The sequence below is a fragment of the Oncorhynchus tshawytscha genome, linkage group LG26, assembly GCF_018296145.1.
Source record: "Oncorhynchus tshawytscha isolate Ot180627B linkage group LG26, Otsh_v2.0, whole genome shotgun sequence".
Classification (NCBI taxonomy): Eukaryota; Metazoa; Chordata; class Actinopteri; order Salmoniformes; family Salmonidae; genus Oncorhynchus; species Oncorhynchus tshawytscha.
In genome coordinates, this window is record NC_056454.1 from 28,939,965 (window position 1) to 28,956,083 (window position 16,119).

At 46.0% G+C, this 16,119-nt stretch overlaps 1 protein-coding gene across 1 annotated transcript in view; it reads left to right on the plus strand.

Moving 5' to 3' along the window:
• LOC112225041 (ephrin type-A receptor 3) overlaps positions 1-16,119 on the plus strand; it is a 145,129-nt gene that overhangs the window by 28,648 nt on the left and 100,362 nt on the right. The window contains 1 exon segment of the mRNA XM_042306433.1: positions 207-867. Within this exon segment, the coding sequence (XP_042162367.1) occupies positions 207-867 (661 nt within the window).

A 16,119-nucleotide genomic window follows, 5' to 3' on the forward strand; every position in this document is an offset into this window, starting at 1 on the left:
AACACATGTCCCTTTAGCCACAATAATAACCATTGTTCAAGTGTTTCCCTATTCATCACAGCTTTGATTCAATGTTTAACCGCTGGGAGACTAAACTACATGATGTATGAGTATCCTGGTGTGTTTAGAAAATGAATGACTTCATTCTCTTTCCTCCCTTTCCCATCTCTTTCATCCCTCCCCCCTGCATCTCCCCGTCTTCTCAGTGGGAGGAGATCAGCGGAGTTGATGAGCACTACACTCCCATCAGGACCTTCCAGGTGTGTAACGTGATGGAGTACAGTCAGAACAACTGGCTGAGGACCAACTGGATCCCCCGTCAGTCGGCCCAGAAGATCTACGTGGAGCTAAAGTTCACCCTGAGAGACTGTAACTCCATCCCCCTGGTCCTGGGGACCTGCAAGGAGACATTCAACCTGCTGTACATGGAGACAGACGAGGACCAGGGCAGTCACTTCAGAGAACACCAGTTCTCTAAGATCGACACCATCGCTGCAGACGAGAGCTTCACCCAGATGGACCTGGGGGACCGCATTCTGAAGCTCAACACGGAGGTCCGGGAGGTGGGGCCTGTTACGAAGAAGGGCTTCTACCTGGCGTTCCAGGATGTGGGGGCGTGTGTGGCCCTGGTGTCAGTCAGGGTCTACTTTAAGAAGTGCCCATTCATTGTGAGGAACTTGGCCTCCTTCCCTGATACCGTGCCAATGGACTCTCAGTCATTGGTGGAGGTGAAGGGCTCGTGTGTCAATCACTCCAAGGAGGAGGAGCCACCGCGTATGTACTGTAGTACAGAGGGAGAGTGGCTAGTGCCCATAGGGAAGTGTCTGTGTAACGTTGGCTATGAGGACAGAGGGAGCTCCTGCCAAGGTAAGACACAGAGTTATAATGTTCACTGAATGCATTTCCTTCTTTCTTTTTATACTTTTTTCTCCCCCTCTCTCTCCCCTTTATTTTATCTCTCTCTCCCACCTCCCTCCCACTCCATTGCTGAAATATACAGTGACTTCAACATAGGCTCTGAGTGTGTACAGTACCTTGTAATGTTTTGAAAGTGTGGTTTCAGTCCTGATCTACTGCACATGTACACACACCTTATATCTGTCGGCCACCTCTGGCCTTCGTTCTACCACTAGAAACCAGATACGGGATGTGTGTATGAGGGTTGAGAGAGGAGTTCTGTGTTTGTATATGGTACAGGGACCAGCTTGCAGTAGTTACTGTATATCAGTGAGCTCCTCCTCTCTCACCTCATCAGAACAGAGGAAGGATCATAGTTCTCTGTGTGTGTGTCTGCTGTTGGAGGCCATGGAGAGAGGGGGATATCAGAGAGAAGGGTGTGTGCTGCTGAGGACTGGGTCATGAAAGGTTACTGGGCTGGTGTTTTGGGTGTTTTGACTTGGGTGCAGGGCTGGGAAATAGGCCTGGAGAAGATGACGTTGTATCATATGGTGTTTAAAGATATTATAATATGGTGATATAGTGTGTGTTGGTTCCAGTGGGAGCCCAAAGAAATGACTACAGCCCTGACACGCCAAGAGACCATCTACTCCTCTTCCCTCCTTTCAGATGGGAATGTGCTGTGTTGAGCGCTACGTGAAGATATTGATCTACTCTCTGTGCAATCACTATTCTATGGATGCGTGTGTGGAAGGATGAATGAGTCATGTTTAGTGTAATGAAAGATCAAAGCGAATCTCATAGTTCAAGTTCTGGTGTCAAGGGTAACAGAGAGAAGCTCCTTTCCCTTAAAAGGAAGACAGACAAATGGTAGTGTGAGGCAATACCTCCTGCTGCGCTCTCTCTTTCTCTCTCTCACTCTCTCTCCTGTCAGTGTGAGTAGTGTGAATGTTTGGGTGTATTTGACAATCTCTTATTAGTTTCACTGACGACTAATGGAGTCTAATAAGGGCTTATGTTACGCCAGTCTGTGACAGCTGCTCTGTGACACACACACACACACACACACACACACACACACACACACACACAGCCCCCCATGAACAGCGACAGCGAGGGGCCATGTGCGCAGCTCGTCCACCAGGCCCCTAGTGTTAACAGACAGATGAGTGTTGGGGAGCCAGTGTAATGTGCGGCAGGTAGCAGAGTGGCTAACGCAGGGAAATGTTTAGGTATCCAGACCTAATTCTCCTAGCAGTGTGTGTTAGTGTAACTCTGAGTACGATGAAGAGAAACGCTTTACTGCTATAGTTCACTGAATATTTAATGGAGTGTGTTTTCTTTGAGAAGTGATGCAGCATCTTCCATTTCTCTTTGCTGTGTGTGTGTGTGTGTGTGTGTGTGTGTGTGTGTGTGTGTGCGTGTGTGTGTGTGTGTTTGTATAGGCCTCAGAGTGTATTTGAAGGATTTAGTAGAGAATGTGGGGTATTGTATTAAACTGTCATAATTATCCCTTTCCATAGCTCTGTGTGTTTGTTCAGAAATGTGTGTGAAGCTGAGGGATGTTTTCATAGTGAGGCTTCAAAAGAACACAAACACTCCGTCCAGCTACACAGGTTTAGCCTGCTGCCGCCTATGTGTTGTGTTTCGGTGTATATGTGGTGTGTTTTGCTGTATATGTCTCAGTGTATACAACGTTTATACTATGTGTATATGTATATTCGGTGTATATGTGGTGTGTTTCAGTGTATATGTGATGTGTTTCAGTGTATATGTCTCAGTGTATACAACGTTTATACTATGTGTATATGTATATTCGGTGTATATGTGGTGTGTTTCAGTGTATATGTGATGTGTTTCAGTGTATATGTCTCAGTGTATACAACGTGTATACAATGTGTATATGTATATTCGGTGTATATGTGGTGTGTATATGTAGTGTGTTTCAGTGTATATGTGGTGTGTTTCAGTGTGTATGTGGTGTGTTTCAGTGTATATGTGGTGTGTTTCAGTGTATATGTGGTGTGTTTCAGTGTATATGTGGTGTGTTTCAGTGTATATGTGGTGTGTTTCAGTGTATATGTGGTGTGTTTCAGTGTATACAGTATGTGGTGTGCTTCAGTCTATATGTGGTGTGTTTCAGGGTGTATGTGGTGTGTTTCAGTCTATATGTGGTGTGTTTCAGGGTGTATGTGGTGTGTTTCAGTGTGTATGTGGTGTGTTTCAGTGTATATGTGGTGTGTTTCGGTGTGTATGTGGTGTGTTTCGGTGTGTATGTGGTGTGTTTCAGTGTATATGTGGTGTGTTTCGGTGTGTATGTGGTGTGTTTCGGTGTGTATGTGGTTTGTTTCAGTGTATATGTGGTGTGTTTCATGTGGTGTGTTTCGGTGTATATGTGGTGTGTTTCGGTGTGTATGTGGTTTGTTTCAGTGTATATGTGGTGTGTATGTGGTGTGTTTCAGTGTATATGTGGTGTGTTTCGGTGTGTATGTGGTGTGTTTCGGTGTGTATGTGGTGTGTTTCGGTGTGTATGTGGTTTGTTTCAGTGTATATGTGGTGTGTTTCGGTGTGTATGTGGTGTGTTTCGGTGTGTTTCAGTGTATACAGTATGTGGTGTGTTTCGGTATGTATGTGGTGTGTTTCGGTGTATATGTGGTGTGTTTCGGTGTGTATGTGGTTTGTTTCAGTGTATATGTGGTGTGTTTCGGTGTGTATGTGGTGTGTTTCAGTGTATATGTGGTGTGTTTCGGTGTGTATGTGGTGTGTTTCAGTGTATATGTGGTGTGTTTCGGTGTGTATGTGGTGTGTTTCGGTGTGTATGTGGTGTGTTTCGGTGTATATGTGGTGTGTTTCGGTGTGTATGTGGTTTGTTTCAGTGTATATGTGGTGTGTTTCGGTGTGTATGTGGTGTGTTTCGGTGTGTTTCAGTGTATACAGTATGTGGTGTGCTTCAGTCTATATGTGGTGTGTTTCAGGGTGTATGTGGTGTGTTTCAGTGTGTATGTGGTGTGTTTCAGTGTATATGTGGTGTGTTTCGGTGTGTATGTGGTGTGTTTCAGTGTATATGTGGTGTGTTTCGGTGTGTATGTGGTGTGTTTCAGTGTATATGTGGTGTGTTTCGGTGTGTATGTGGTGTGTTTCAGTGTATATGTGGTGTGTTTCGGTGTGTATGTGGTGTGTTTCGGTGTGTATGTGGTGTGTTTCGGTGTGTATGTGGTGTGTATATGTGGTGTGTTTCGGTGTGTTTCAGTGTATACAGTATGTGGTGTGCTTCAGTCTATATGTGTGTGTTTCTTTGTGTGTACACACACGTGTGTGCGTGCATTCAAGCATTGTCTGCTAGCATTCAATGTACTTAAAGTGCTTTGCCAGTAATGTAACATTGTCTGAGCACTGAAGGTCACCTCACTCAGGAGGGTCTCACTTAACTGGATCTCAACCTTGTAATAGGCTGTATCTGCTTCAGCCGTAGAGAGATGATGGGTAGACACCTCAACTTATCATGCTAGTAACAAACAGTTGTTCAGTGCAGTTTTGTGGACAGACATTGTCGCCCAGTGGAGAGGAGTGACACTGTCCTCTGGCGTTACAATGGACCAGTGTAGGTGATCTAGCACCGTTTTACTATCAGTGTAAGTCCTCCAAACTTAATTTGAGCTTAAAACAGCAAACACAGGCCGCTCAGAATCCAGCCGGATGTGTGTGTCACAGTGTGTGTGTGTGTGTGTGTCAGCAGCTGTTCGCCAGTTCCTCTGAGAGAGACGAGGGTTTACATTCCTGTTGGATTTACCAAGACACACAGTCCCCACACACACACTAGTCCTTATTACTTATCAGACACACACATCCACTCACACACACACACAAATTAACGCACGTACACGCACGCACATGTACACGCACGCACGCACACACACACACACACACACACACACACACACACACACACACACACACTGTTCCCAGTTCTGAGCAATATATTGGTGCTGATCTATCGGCTCATGTGATGTTAGCTGTTGTTTCTACCCTGTCTTAGTTTATGTGTACGTGTGTGTGAAAGAAAGAGCACTCTACATTTATCTTTCAGTACCCACTGATACCTCCTCTAGGCTGACACTGGCTTTAGAAGTGGTTTAGATGACTGTGGAGAGATTGATTGGTCTCTTCGTCTCAACACTGATGTTCATTAGCCAGATCATCTCCAGATCATCTGTAACACAACAATGGGCCAGTATTGGCTCTGTCAATATGGGCTCTGGTCGTTATGGAGTTGTAACTGTGTAGCGATTTGATCTGTAGATGTTTTGGGTCTTCTTTTAGGCTGTGTGTGTGTGTGTGTGTGGGGGGGGGGGTGTTGCCATGGAGGCAAGCAGCAAGACTGCTCACTATTGCTCACACACTGTGTGTGTGTTCATGTGTGTTGAGCAGTTTGGGTCTCTGAGAATGCCAGCTCAAGCGAGTTCATGCCTAACACAGCGGACACAAAGACAGAAAATACATACACATAGAGGTCACACACTGGCCTTAGTCATACACGTGGCCTTTAGTTTGAGTGATAGTCTCTGACATGTTTGTGTTGCATTGAAGGCAGGGTTGGGTAGGTTACTTTCTAAATGTAATCCATTACAGTTACTAGTTACCTGTCCAAAATTGTTATTAGTAACGTAACTTTTGGATTTCTAAAATTCAGTAACATAATCTGATTACTTTCAGTCACTTTTAGATTACTTTCCCCTGAAAAGGTGCTGGTTAGCGTTTTTCGTCAATAATCTTGTTCTGAGGGCCTCCCGAGTGGTGCAGCGGTCTAAGGCACTGCATCGCAACCGGGTGCAGACATTTTTTGGTACCCTTCCCCAGATCTGTGCCTCGGTACAATCCTGTCTCGGAACGTTACGGACAATTCCTTTGACCTCAGGGCTTGGTTTTTGCATCCACTTTCAACTGTGGGACCTTATATAGACAGGTATGTGCCTTTCCAAATAATGTCCAATCAATTGAATTTACCACAGGTGGACTCCAAGTTGTAGAAACATCTCAAGGATGATCAATGGAAACAGGATGCACCTGAGCTTCAGAGCAAAGGGTTTGAATACTTCTAAATAAGGTATTTCGGTTTTCTATTTTTAATACAATTGCAAACATTTCTAGAAATCTGTTTTCACTTTGTCAATATTGGGTATTGTGTGTAGAATGATAAGGGAAAAAAGTAATTTAATCAATTTCAGAATAAAGCTTTAATGTAACAAAATGTTGAAAAAGTCGAGGGGACTGAATACTTTCGGAATGCGCTGAGGATTAGCCAAATTGTTTTTCCTGATCATAATCCAAAAATAAAGTACTTATTAGCCTACTCTCTTGTTTAAGATTTTTTTGTCATGAAGGACTCTTTGGGCTCATTGCTTCGGGTTAAAAAATAATGGCATGTTTTGAGAACTACCAAAAACTGTGCAAGCGAGAAGTTTTTTTGCCAGTATAGAGCAGAATGGCACAGGGGAGTTTAGAAGGGAGGAACTCCCTCCACATTCTATTTCGTAGGCTGGGATCCGCACTGCAGCTGTTGCTTTCTACTGGCCGCAAAAAACAATGATTTTTCACCATCTTAAATTTCTTGAATTCAATCATTATTGGGTTAAAATACACTTACATGTATACATTTGTGAACAGCCATCCACAACAACCACAACCCGTAAGGTGCAAATATCTAATTGAGAGAGCAGCAGTGTGATTCACATCAATGCACTATGAAGATATTAATAATAAGGGATATCCGTATTACCTGTAGACAACACCACTGCTGTCATCCTTACCTCCAAGTGTTTATTCAAGTTGGATCATCTTTGGATGCTGACAGCAGTCTCACTATTGGAAGACATAGCTTGGACTGTAGCCTACAAAAGCCTATTCCTGCTCTTTTCCCTCGATCCATCAAACACATTCGGTGTGTCATCCTAGTGGTCTCTGACTTGTGGTCAGACTCGCTCAGATGGAACAAACTCAAACATGCACCTTTTTTCAATGTTGATTTGAATGTCATTGAGAAAACAGAAAGTTGTTGAATACAATTTTTTGTCACATCCTTTCTGAATTCAAAAGTAATCTTAGAAGTAATATGTAATCTGATTACAATATTTTTTCTGGTATCGTAACGTATTCCAGTTAGAGTTGTTTTGTAATCCATTACACCCCAAACCTGATTGGAGGTACACGCTCAAACAGAATGGGTTACTGATTGCCTCGAAGAAAACACACACATTAAAACACTCTGGCACAGACCCTACCAGAGCTACTTGTACTTCTTTCAGCCTCAATGAGGAGCGCTGAGGTGGACTGAAACCGTTTCTGAATTGGTCTAAACTTGTTGGAAATAGTTTCTAATGGACTCACAGTAAATGCTCTGTGGTGATCTTTGGCGGTCTGTAGTGGACTGGAGCAATCTGGAGTCGACCAAATAGGCTGTAGGGGTCAGAATGACGCAGGCCTGGCCCAATAGCTCATGGTCCTGGCTATAGAATCACAGTCTAACATGCATGCCTGAATCTTTTTATGTGTGTGTGTGTGTGTGTGTGTGTGTGTGTGTGAGAGCAGAGGGAAAAACGATTAGCGAGAGGGTGAGGAGCGGTGTAAAAAAAGTGGTGTTCAATTGACATTCACACTCACATGTACACACACACTCACATGTACACACACACTCACATGTACACACACACTCACATGTACACACACACTCACATGTACACACACACACTCACATGTACACACACACTCACATGTACACACACACTCACATGTACACACACACTCACATGTACACACACCCTCACATGTACACACACATACTCACATGTACACACACATACTCACATGTACACACACACTCACATGTACACTCACATGTACACACACACTCACATGTACACACACACACTCACATGTACACTCACACTCACATGTACACTCACACTCACATGTACACACACACTCACATGTACACACACACTAACATGTACACACACACTCACATGTACACACACACTCACATGTACACTCACACTCACATGTACACACACACTCACATGTACACACACACACTCACATGTACACACACACATGCAAACAAACACACACACGCAAACACACACACACACGCACACGCAAACAAACACGCAGACACACACACACACACACACACACACACACACACACACACATGCAAACAACCACACACACAAACGCACACACACACACACTCACATGTACACGCACATGCAAACAAACACGCAGACACACACACACACACACATGCAAACAAACACACAGACACACACACACACACACACACACACATGCAAACACACACACACACACACACACAAGCACACGCAAACACACACACACACGGACACACGGACACACACACGGACACACACACACACACGGACACACACACACACACGGACACAGTCCTACTCTACTCCCTAGATCACTATGATTCTTGGTCCTGGTGTTATATAAGTGACAGCATCTCTAGAAGAACATGCACATGTTAGCTCTAGTGATAAAGTTGCTCCAGAACTTCAACCCAGTGCTTCTTGCAGTAGAGTGTGTGTTGTGCTTCTTGCAGTAGAGTGTGTGTGTTGTGCTTCTTGCAGTAGAGTGTCTGTGTTGTGCTTCTTGCAGTAGAGTGTGTGTGTTGTGCTTCTTGCAGTAGAGTGTGTGTGTTGTGCTGTTGTGCTTGCAGTAGAGTGTGTGTGTTGTGCTTCTTGCAGTAGAGTGTGTGTGTTGTGCTTCTTGCAGTAGAGTGTGTGTTGTGCTTCTTGCAGTAGAGTGTGTGTGTTGTGCTTCTTGCAGTAGAGTGTGTGTTGTGCTTCTTGCAGTAGAGTGTGTGTTGTGCTTCTTGCGGTAGAGTGTGTGTGTTGTGCTTCTTGCGGTAGAGTGTGTGTGTTGTGCTTCTTGCTAGCGTCTCTAACCTCCTCTGTCACGCTGGCTCAGCATTGGGTCCATCTCCTCCTAAGTCTCACTGGCTGGTGAGTGAGTGTAACCTCAGCTGGAGAGAGCATTGTGCATTCAGAGGCAGATCATAGTCTCACAGGGTTTTCACAGCAAGGAGGACTTTTCACTAAGGCTTTTCTAGTGAGGAATAGTGTGGATGTGTGTCTTTGGGATTTGTTATCCTGTATGTGATTTCACCTGGACTGGTTAGGGCTTGACACCTTAGCTAGGAGCGAATGTTGCACTCACCCTTAATAACACACACACACACGCACGCACACACACACACACACACACACACACACACACACACACACACACACACACACGTTCACTTTCCTCCTGAGATCACTGTCATTTAGACTGTTGTACAGGAGCACTGTCCATATCAGATTGTGCATATCATTTACGAGTTGGCCCCAGTTATTTATGAACATCTTTGCTTAATGTCTTTTTTGGTGGGCTATCTCATGAATTGATGGGATGTGTTTAGGTGAGCAGACACCTGGGGCGATTGATTTGTGAGTTGCCCTTCATGCCTGCTCCCATATCCAATAATTATTATGTATCTCTTTGTGGCTAATTTGTATTACAGGTAGGACACACTGAAGAGGGCTGTGAAGTCGAAACGTCTGTGTACACTTTCCCCGATGCGTTGAATAATGAAGTCAACTTCATGCAGCATATTTTTGAGTTCGAACCAATTACACCTCTTTGTTAGCAAAGCCTTGGACTTATATTGTTCCTAAAGCGAGGTCATTTCCCACATGGAAGCTATCAGAGCCTGTGACTCACTCTGCGTGTGTGTGTCACTGGTTTCTCTATTAGAGCCTGTGACTCACTCTGTGTGTGTCACTGGTTTCTCTATCAGTGACAGGGACACTCTCTGGTTATCCTGCACTACCCGACCCAGGGTTGTTTCCGTCGTAAACCCTCAGCATGACTGTTTCCATGGACCTAGATGACTCCACCATGGGCCTGATCACACAGATAATATACCTAGATGACTCCACCATGGGCCTGATCACACAGAGAATATACTTAGATTACTCCACCATGGGCCTGATCACACAGAGAATATACCTAGATTACTCCACCATGGGCCTGATCACACAGAGAATATACCTAGATGACTCCACTATGGGCCTGATCACACAGAGAATATACCTAGATTACTCCACCATGGGCCTGATCACACAGATAATATATCTAGATTACTCCACCATGGGCCTGATCACACAGAGAATATACCTAGATTACTCCACCATGAGCCTGATCACACAGAGAATATACCTAGATTACTCCACCATGGGCCTGGATCAGAGCAGCAGAGCTCAGGGTTCCACAAGGTCTAGTCTTCTATCACATACTCTCTCACACCCATCTGACAGGCTTGTCACATACTCTGAAACTAGTACCATTAGTGTGTTAACAGCTTTAGGGAGACCGTATTACCAAAACCTACCATTTCTGACAGCCAAGGGGAACTCTCCATGGCGTAAGTAAAGGAGATTGATATATAGTGATCTGTGTCCGATCGATAACTCTCCTCCAGCTATCATATTTGTGTTGAGACAGAGTTCAGAGAAATCCCTCACAGTGGCTGTAGACTAAATCTGAGTGTATTCTGCTGTGTGTGTGAGAGAGAGTGCTTTTGAGGGGAATGCAGATGGCAAGATGCCCCAAACCCAGAAAATAAACAGCAACAGGCACAAACCCCTCCAGTGATATTTGACTTTTTGAAAATCCTCTCAACCCCATTCTACCGAAGCAAACTAATTAAAGTGTTTGCAGCCCACAGCAACAACACTGTCTCCAGTCTGCAGTGGCTGGGGGGCTCCAGAGGGAGAGAGAAGCTGTCTACGGTACATAACACAGAGTTCAGATCCCAAACATAGAGGTTTTATTAAAGACTCCATTCAGCCAGTCTAAACCAGGAATACACCACTGGGAGGAGAAAACAGAACAATAGTCTCCAGGCAACACCAGTGTGTGTGTGTGAGGGCCCCTGGCCCCCTGCCCCAGTGTTGTCTGTCTCTAGATCCTGGGCCAAGCCCCATACACAAGAGGGGGGCTTATTCAATATTTGATCAGGTTATCTTCCAGAAAAGGCTGACAGGGCTTGGGGATAGACAGTAGGCCAGGCAGTACCTCTCTACAGCAGGCTCTGGTTCTCTGGTTCCTATGGTGCTGTTGACTTCAAAGCTGCTAACTACAGGCCAGGAATGCATCACTGGCCCGGGAGAGGTTTTGCGAGGGAGAAGGAGAAGGAGAAGGGAGAGGGTAGAAAGAGAGGGGTGGAGGGGTTCCAGATAGAGATGTGAGGGGGGCTATTTGGGGAGACGGTTAGAAGTGGGGGTGACAGAGATGGGTGAGAGTGGTGTAGCTATGACAGCAGGACAAGAGACAGGTAAGAGGGAGACAGGGGAAGGTAAGAGGGAGACAGGGGAAGGTAAGAGGGAGACAGGTAAGAGGGAGACAGGTAAGAGGGAGGCAGGTAAGAGGGAGGCAGGTAAGAGGGAGACAGGTAAGAGGGAGGCAGGTAAGAGGGAGACAGGTAAGAGGGAGACAGGGAGACAGGTAAGAGGGAGACAGGGAAAGGTAAGAGGTAGACAGGTAAGAGGTAGACAGGTAAGAGGTAGACAGGTAAGAGGTAGACAGGTAAGAGGTAGACAGGTAAGAGGTAGACAGGTAAGAGGTAGACAGGTAAGAGGGTAGACAGGTAAGAGGGAGACAGGGGAGGTAAGAGGGAGACATGTAAGAGGGAGACATGTAAGAGGGAGACAGGGGGAGACAGTAAGAGGGAGACAGGTAAGAGGGAGACAGGTAAGAGGGAGACAGGTAAGAGGGAGACAGGTAAGAGGGAGACAGATAAGAGGGAGACAGATAAGAGGGAGACAGATAAGAGGGAGACAGATAAGAGGGAGACAGACAGATAAGAGGGAGACAGATAAGAGGGAGACAGGGGAGTGTAAAAGGGAGACAGGTAAGAGGGAGACAGGTAAGAGGGAGACAGGTAAGAGGGAGACAGGTAAGAGGTAGACAGGTAAGAGGGAGACAGGTAAGAGGGAGACATGTAAGAGGGAGACAGGGGAGTGTAAGATGGAGACAGGTAAGAGGGAGACAGGTAAGAGGGAGACAGGTAAGAGGGAGACAGGTAAGAGGGAGACAGGTAAGGGAGAGGGGAAGGTAAGAGGTAGACAGGTAGACAGGTAAGAGGTAGACAGGTAAGAGGTAGACAGGTAAGAGGGAGACAGGGGAGGGTAAGAGGGAGACAGGGAAGAGGGAGACAGGGGAAGGTAAGAGGGAGACAGGTAAGAGGGAGACAGATAAGAGGGAGACATGTAAGAGGGAGACAGGGGAGTGTAAGATGGAGACAGGTAAGAGGGAGACAGGTAAGAGGGAGACAGGTAAGAGGGAGACAGGTAAGAGGGAGACAGGTAAGAGGGAGACAGGTAAGAGGGAGACAGATGAGAGGGAGACAGATGAGAGGGAGACAGATGAGAGGGAGACAGATGAGAGGGAGACAGGTGAGAGGGAGACAGGTGAGAGGGAGACAGATAAAAGACAGTACTGTGCAGCCGTCTTCATCGACCTTGCCAAGGCTTTCGACTCTATCAATAACCATATTCTTATCGGCAGACTCAGTAGCCTCGGTTTTTCTGATGACTGCCTTGCCTGGTTCACCAACTACTTTGCAGACAGAGTTCAGTGTGTCAAATCGGAGGGCATGCTGTCTGGTCCTCTGGCAGTCTCTATGGGGGTGCCACAGTGTTCAATTCTTGGGCCGACTCTTTTCTCTGTATATATCAATGATGTTGCTCTTGCTGCGGGCGATTCCCTGATCCACCTCTACGCAGACGACACCATTCTGTATACTTCCGGCCCGTCCTTGGACACTGTGCTATCTAACCTCCAAATGAGCTTCAATGCCATACAACACTCCTTCCGTGGCCTCCAACTGCTCTTAAACGCTAGTAAAACCAAATGCATGCTTTTCAACCGTTCGCTGCCTGCACCCGCACGCCCGACTAGCATCACCACCCTGGATGGTTCCGACCTAGAATATGTGGACATCTATAAGTACCTAGGTGTCTGGCTAGACTGTAAACTCTCCTTCCAGACTCATATTAAACATCTCCAATCTAAAATAAAATCTAGAGTCGGCTTTCTATTCCGCAACAAAGCCTCCTTCACTCACGCCGCCAAACTTACCCTAGTAAAACTGACTATCCTACCGATCCTCGACTTCGGCGATGTCATCTACAAAATAGCTTCCAATACTCTACTCAGCAAACTGGATGCAGTTTATCACAGTGCCATCCATTTTGTTACTAAAGCACCTTATACCACCCACTCTGGTGGTATACCACCCACTCTGCTCTAGTCGGCTGGCCCTCGCTACATATTCGTCGCCAGAACCACTGGCTCCAGGTCATCTACAAGTCCATGCTAGGTAAAGCTCCGCCTTATCTCAGTTAACTGGTCACGATGGCAACACCCACCCGTAGCACGCGCTCCAGCAGGTGTATCTCACTGATCATCCCTAAAGCCAACACTTCATTTGGCCGCCTTTCGTTCCAGTTCTCTGCTGCCTGTGACTGGAACGAATTGCAAAAATCGCTGAAGTTGGAGACTTTTATCTCCCTCACCAACTTCAAACATCTGCTATCTGAGCAGCTAACGCTGCAGAGGGAGACAGATAAGAGCGAGACAGATAAGAGGGAGACAGATAAGAGGGAGACAGGTAAGAGCGAGACAGGTAAGAGGTAGACAGATAAGAGGTAGACAGATAAGAGGTAGACAGATAAGAGGGAGACAGATAAGAGGGAGACAGATAAGAGGGAGACAGATAAGAGGGAGACAGATAAGAGCGAGACAGATAAGAGCGAGACAGATAAGAGCGAGACAGATAAGAGGGAGACAGATAAGAGCGAGACAGATAAGAGCAGAGACAGATAAGAGCGAGACAGATAAGAGCGAGACAGATAAGAGACAGATAGAGACAGATAAGAGGGAGACAGATAAGAGGGAGACAGGTAAGAGCGAGACAGGTAAGAGGTAGACAGATAAGAGGGAGACAGATAAGAGGGAGACAGGTAAGAGCGAGACAGGTAAGAGCGAGACAGGTAAGAGCGAGACAGGTAAGAGGTAGACAGGTTAGAGGGAGACAGGTAAGAGGGAGACAGGTATGCATCCCTGGCCCGGGAGAGTGATTCGCTAAAATTAATTGATGACAAATACTTTAATCAGTAAGGTAGGTCAGTCCCATAGAATTCTATGATCGCTTCCACTGAGGCCTACTTTGAATTGTGGATGTACCAGGTTTATATGCGCTGTGTGCAATAGCCTGGGGACGAGGTTATGTGATTTCTGACAGAACTGTTAATTAGTAGTCCGGCTATGAGGCCTGTGTATCTTGTTCTGCCTGTACAGCTATCAGGCCTGTGTATCTTGTTCTGTCTGTACAGCTATGAGGCCTGTGTATCTTGTTCTGCCTGTACAGCTATGAGGCCTGTGTGGCTGCTGTGTGTTGCCTGTGTGTTGCTTTCACATGTTTCTGGAATGGGATGTGGATGCCTGTGGTTATGGAGAAATGTTGAAGGAAGCAACAAGCAGGAAATGATGCAGAGCGATGTCAGGTTTAGGTTGACGTTTCAACAATCATCAGTCAGCATGTACAGCAGGGTTACAGATGGAGAGCTGAGAGCAGAAGTAACATTCTACAGTACTGTATCCCTCAGCTGGCACCGTCAACCCCCACGTCCAACTCACTGCAGCTTGAGATGTGTGTGTGAGTCCTTGACCTCGCTGTATGAAGTGTGCTGTGTATATTGTTGTCTCCTATGTCTTAGTCAGGTTTGTAGGAAACACTCCACTGGGACCTGTGTGTGAACAGATCACCAAATAAACTAGATCTTTCCATCTGTCTCCACCAGCCAGGAAACTATCTGACCCAAGGATGCAGTTAGTTCCTCAGTCCAGTCATCACTTTAGGGAGGTGTGTGTGTGTGTGTGTGTGTCCTCAGCTGATTAAAGCCAGTCAGGCCTCAGTGATCAGGCATTTAGCCATCTCTCCAGTCTGAATGCCAAACACAACAGAGCATGCCCAGACCAGCCATGTGTGGAGACCGGCCAAGCTGATAGACAGAAGAGAAACCTGGGGAAGAGGGGATGGAGGGAAGTGATTAGAAAAACCATGGCTGTGTTCACTAAGAAGAAAGAAAAGACAAAGCTTTGTAATGCAAAACAGAACTAAGTGTTCTGGATGAGTTCAGTTATAATCACCTCATGAACATAACCCTGGACTAGAGGTCATGAACATAACCCTGGACTAGAGGTCATGAACATAACCCTGGACAAGAGGTGTTGAACATAACCCTGGACTAGAGGTCATGAACATAACCCTGGACAAGAGGTGTTGAACATAACCCTGGACTAGAGGTCATGAACATAACCCTGGACTAGAGGTCATGAACATAACCCTGGACTAGAGGTCATGAACATAACCCTGGACTAGAGGTCATGAACATAACCCTGGACTAGAGGTCATGAACATAACCCTGGACTAGAGGTCATGAACATAACCCTGGACTAGAGGTCATGAACATAACCCTGGACTAGAGGTCATGAACATAACCCTGGACTAGAGGTCGTGAACATAACCCTGGACTAGAGGTGGTGAACATAACCCTGGACTAGAGGTGGTGAACATAACCCTGGACTAGAGGTCATGAACATAACCCTGGACAAGAGGTCATGAACATAACCCTGGACTAGAGGTCATGAACCTAACCCTGGACTAGAGGTGATGAACCTAACCCTGGACTAGAGGTGTTGAACATAACCCTGGACTAGAGGTGATGAACATAACCCTGGACTAGAGGTGATGAACATAACCCTGGACTAGAGGTGATGAACATAACCCTGGACTAGAGGTGATGAACATAACCCTGGACTAGAGGTCATGAACATAACCCTGGACTAGAGGTCATGAACATAGCCCTGGACTAGAGGTCATGAACATAACCCTGGACTAGAGGTCATGAACATAACCCTGGACTAGAGGTGATGAACATAACCCTGGACTAGAGGTCATGAACATAACCCTGGACTAGAGGTCATGAACATAACCCTGGACTAGAGGTCATGAACATAACCCTGGACTAGAGGTCATGAACATAACCCTGGACTAGAGGTGTTGAACATAACCCTGGACTAGAGGTGTTGAAC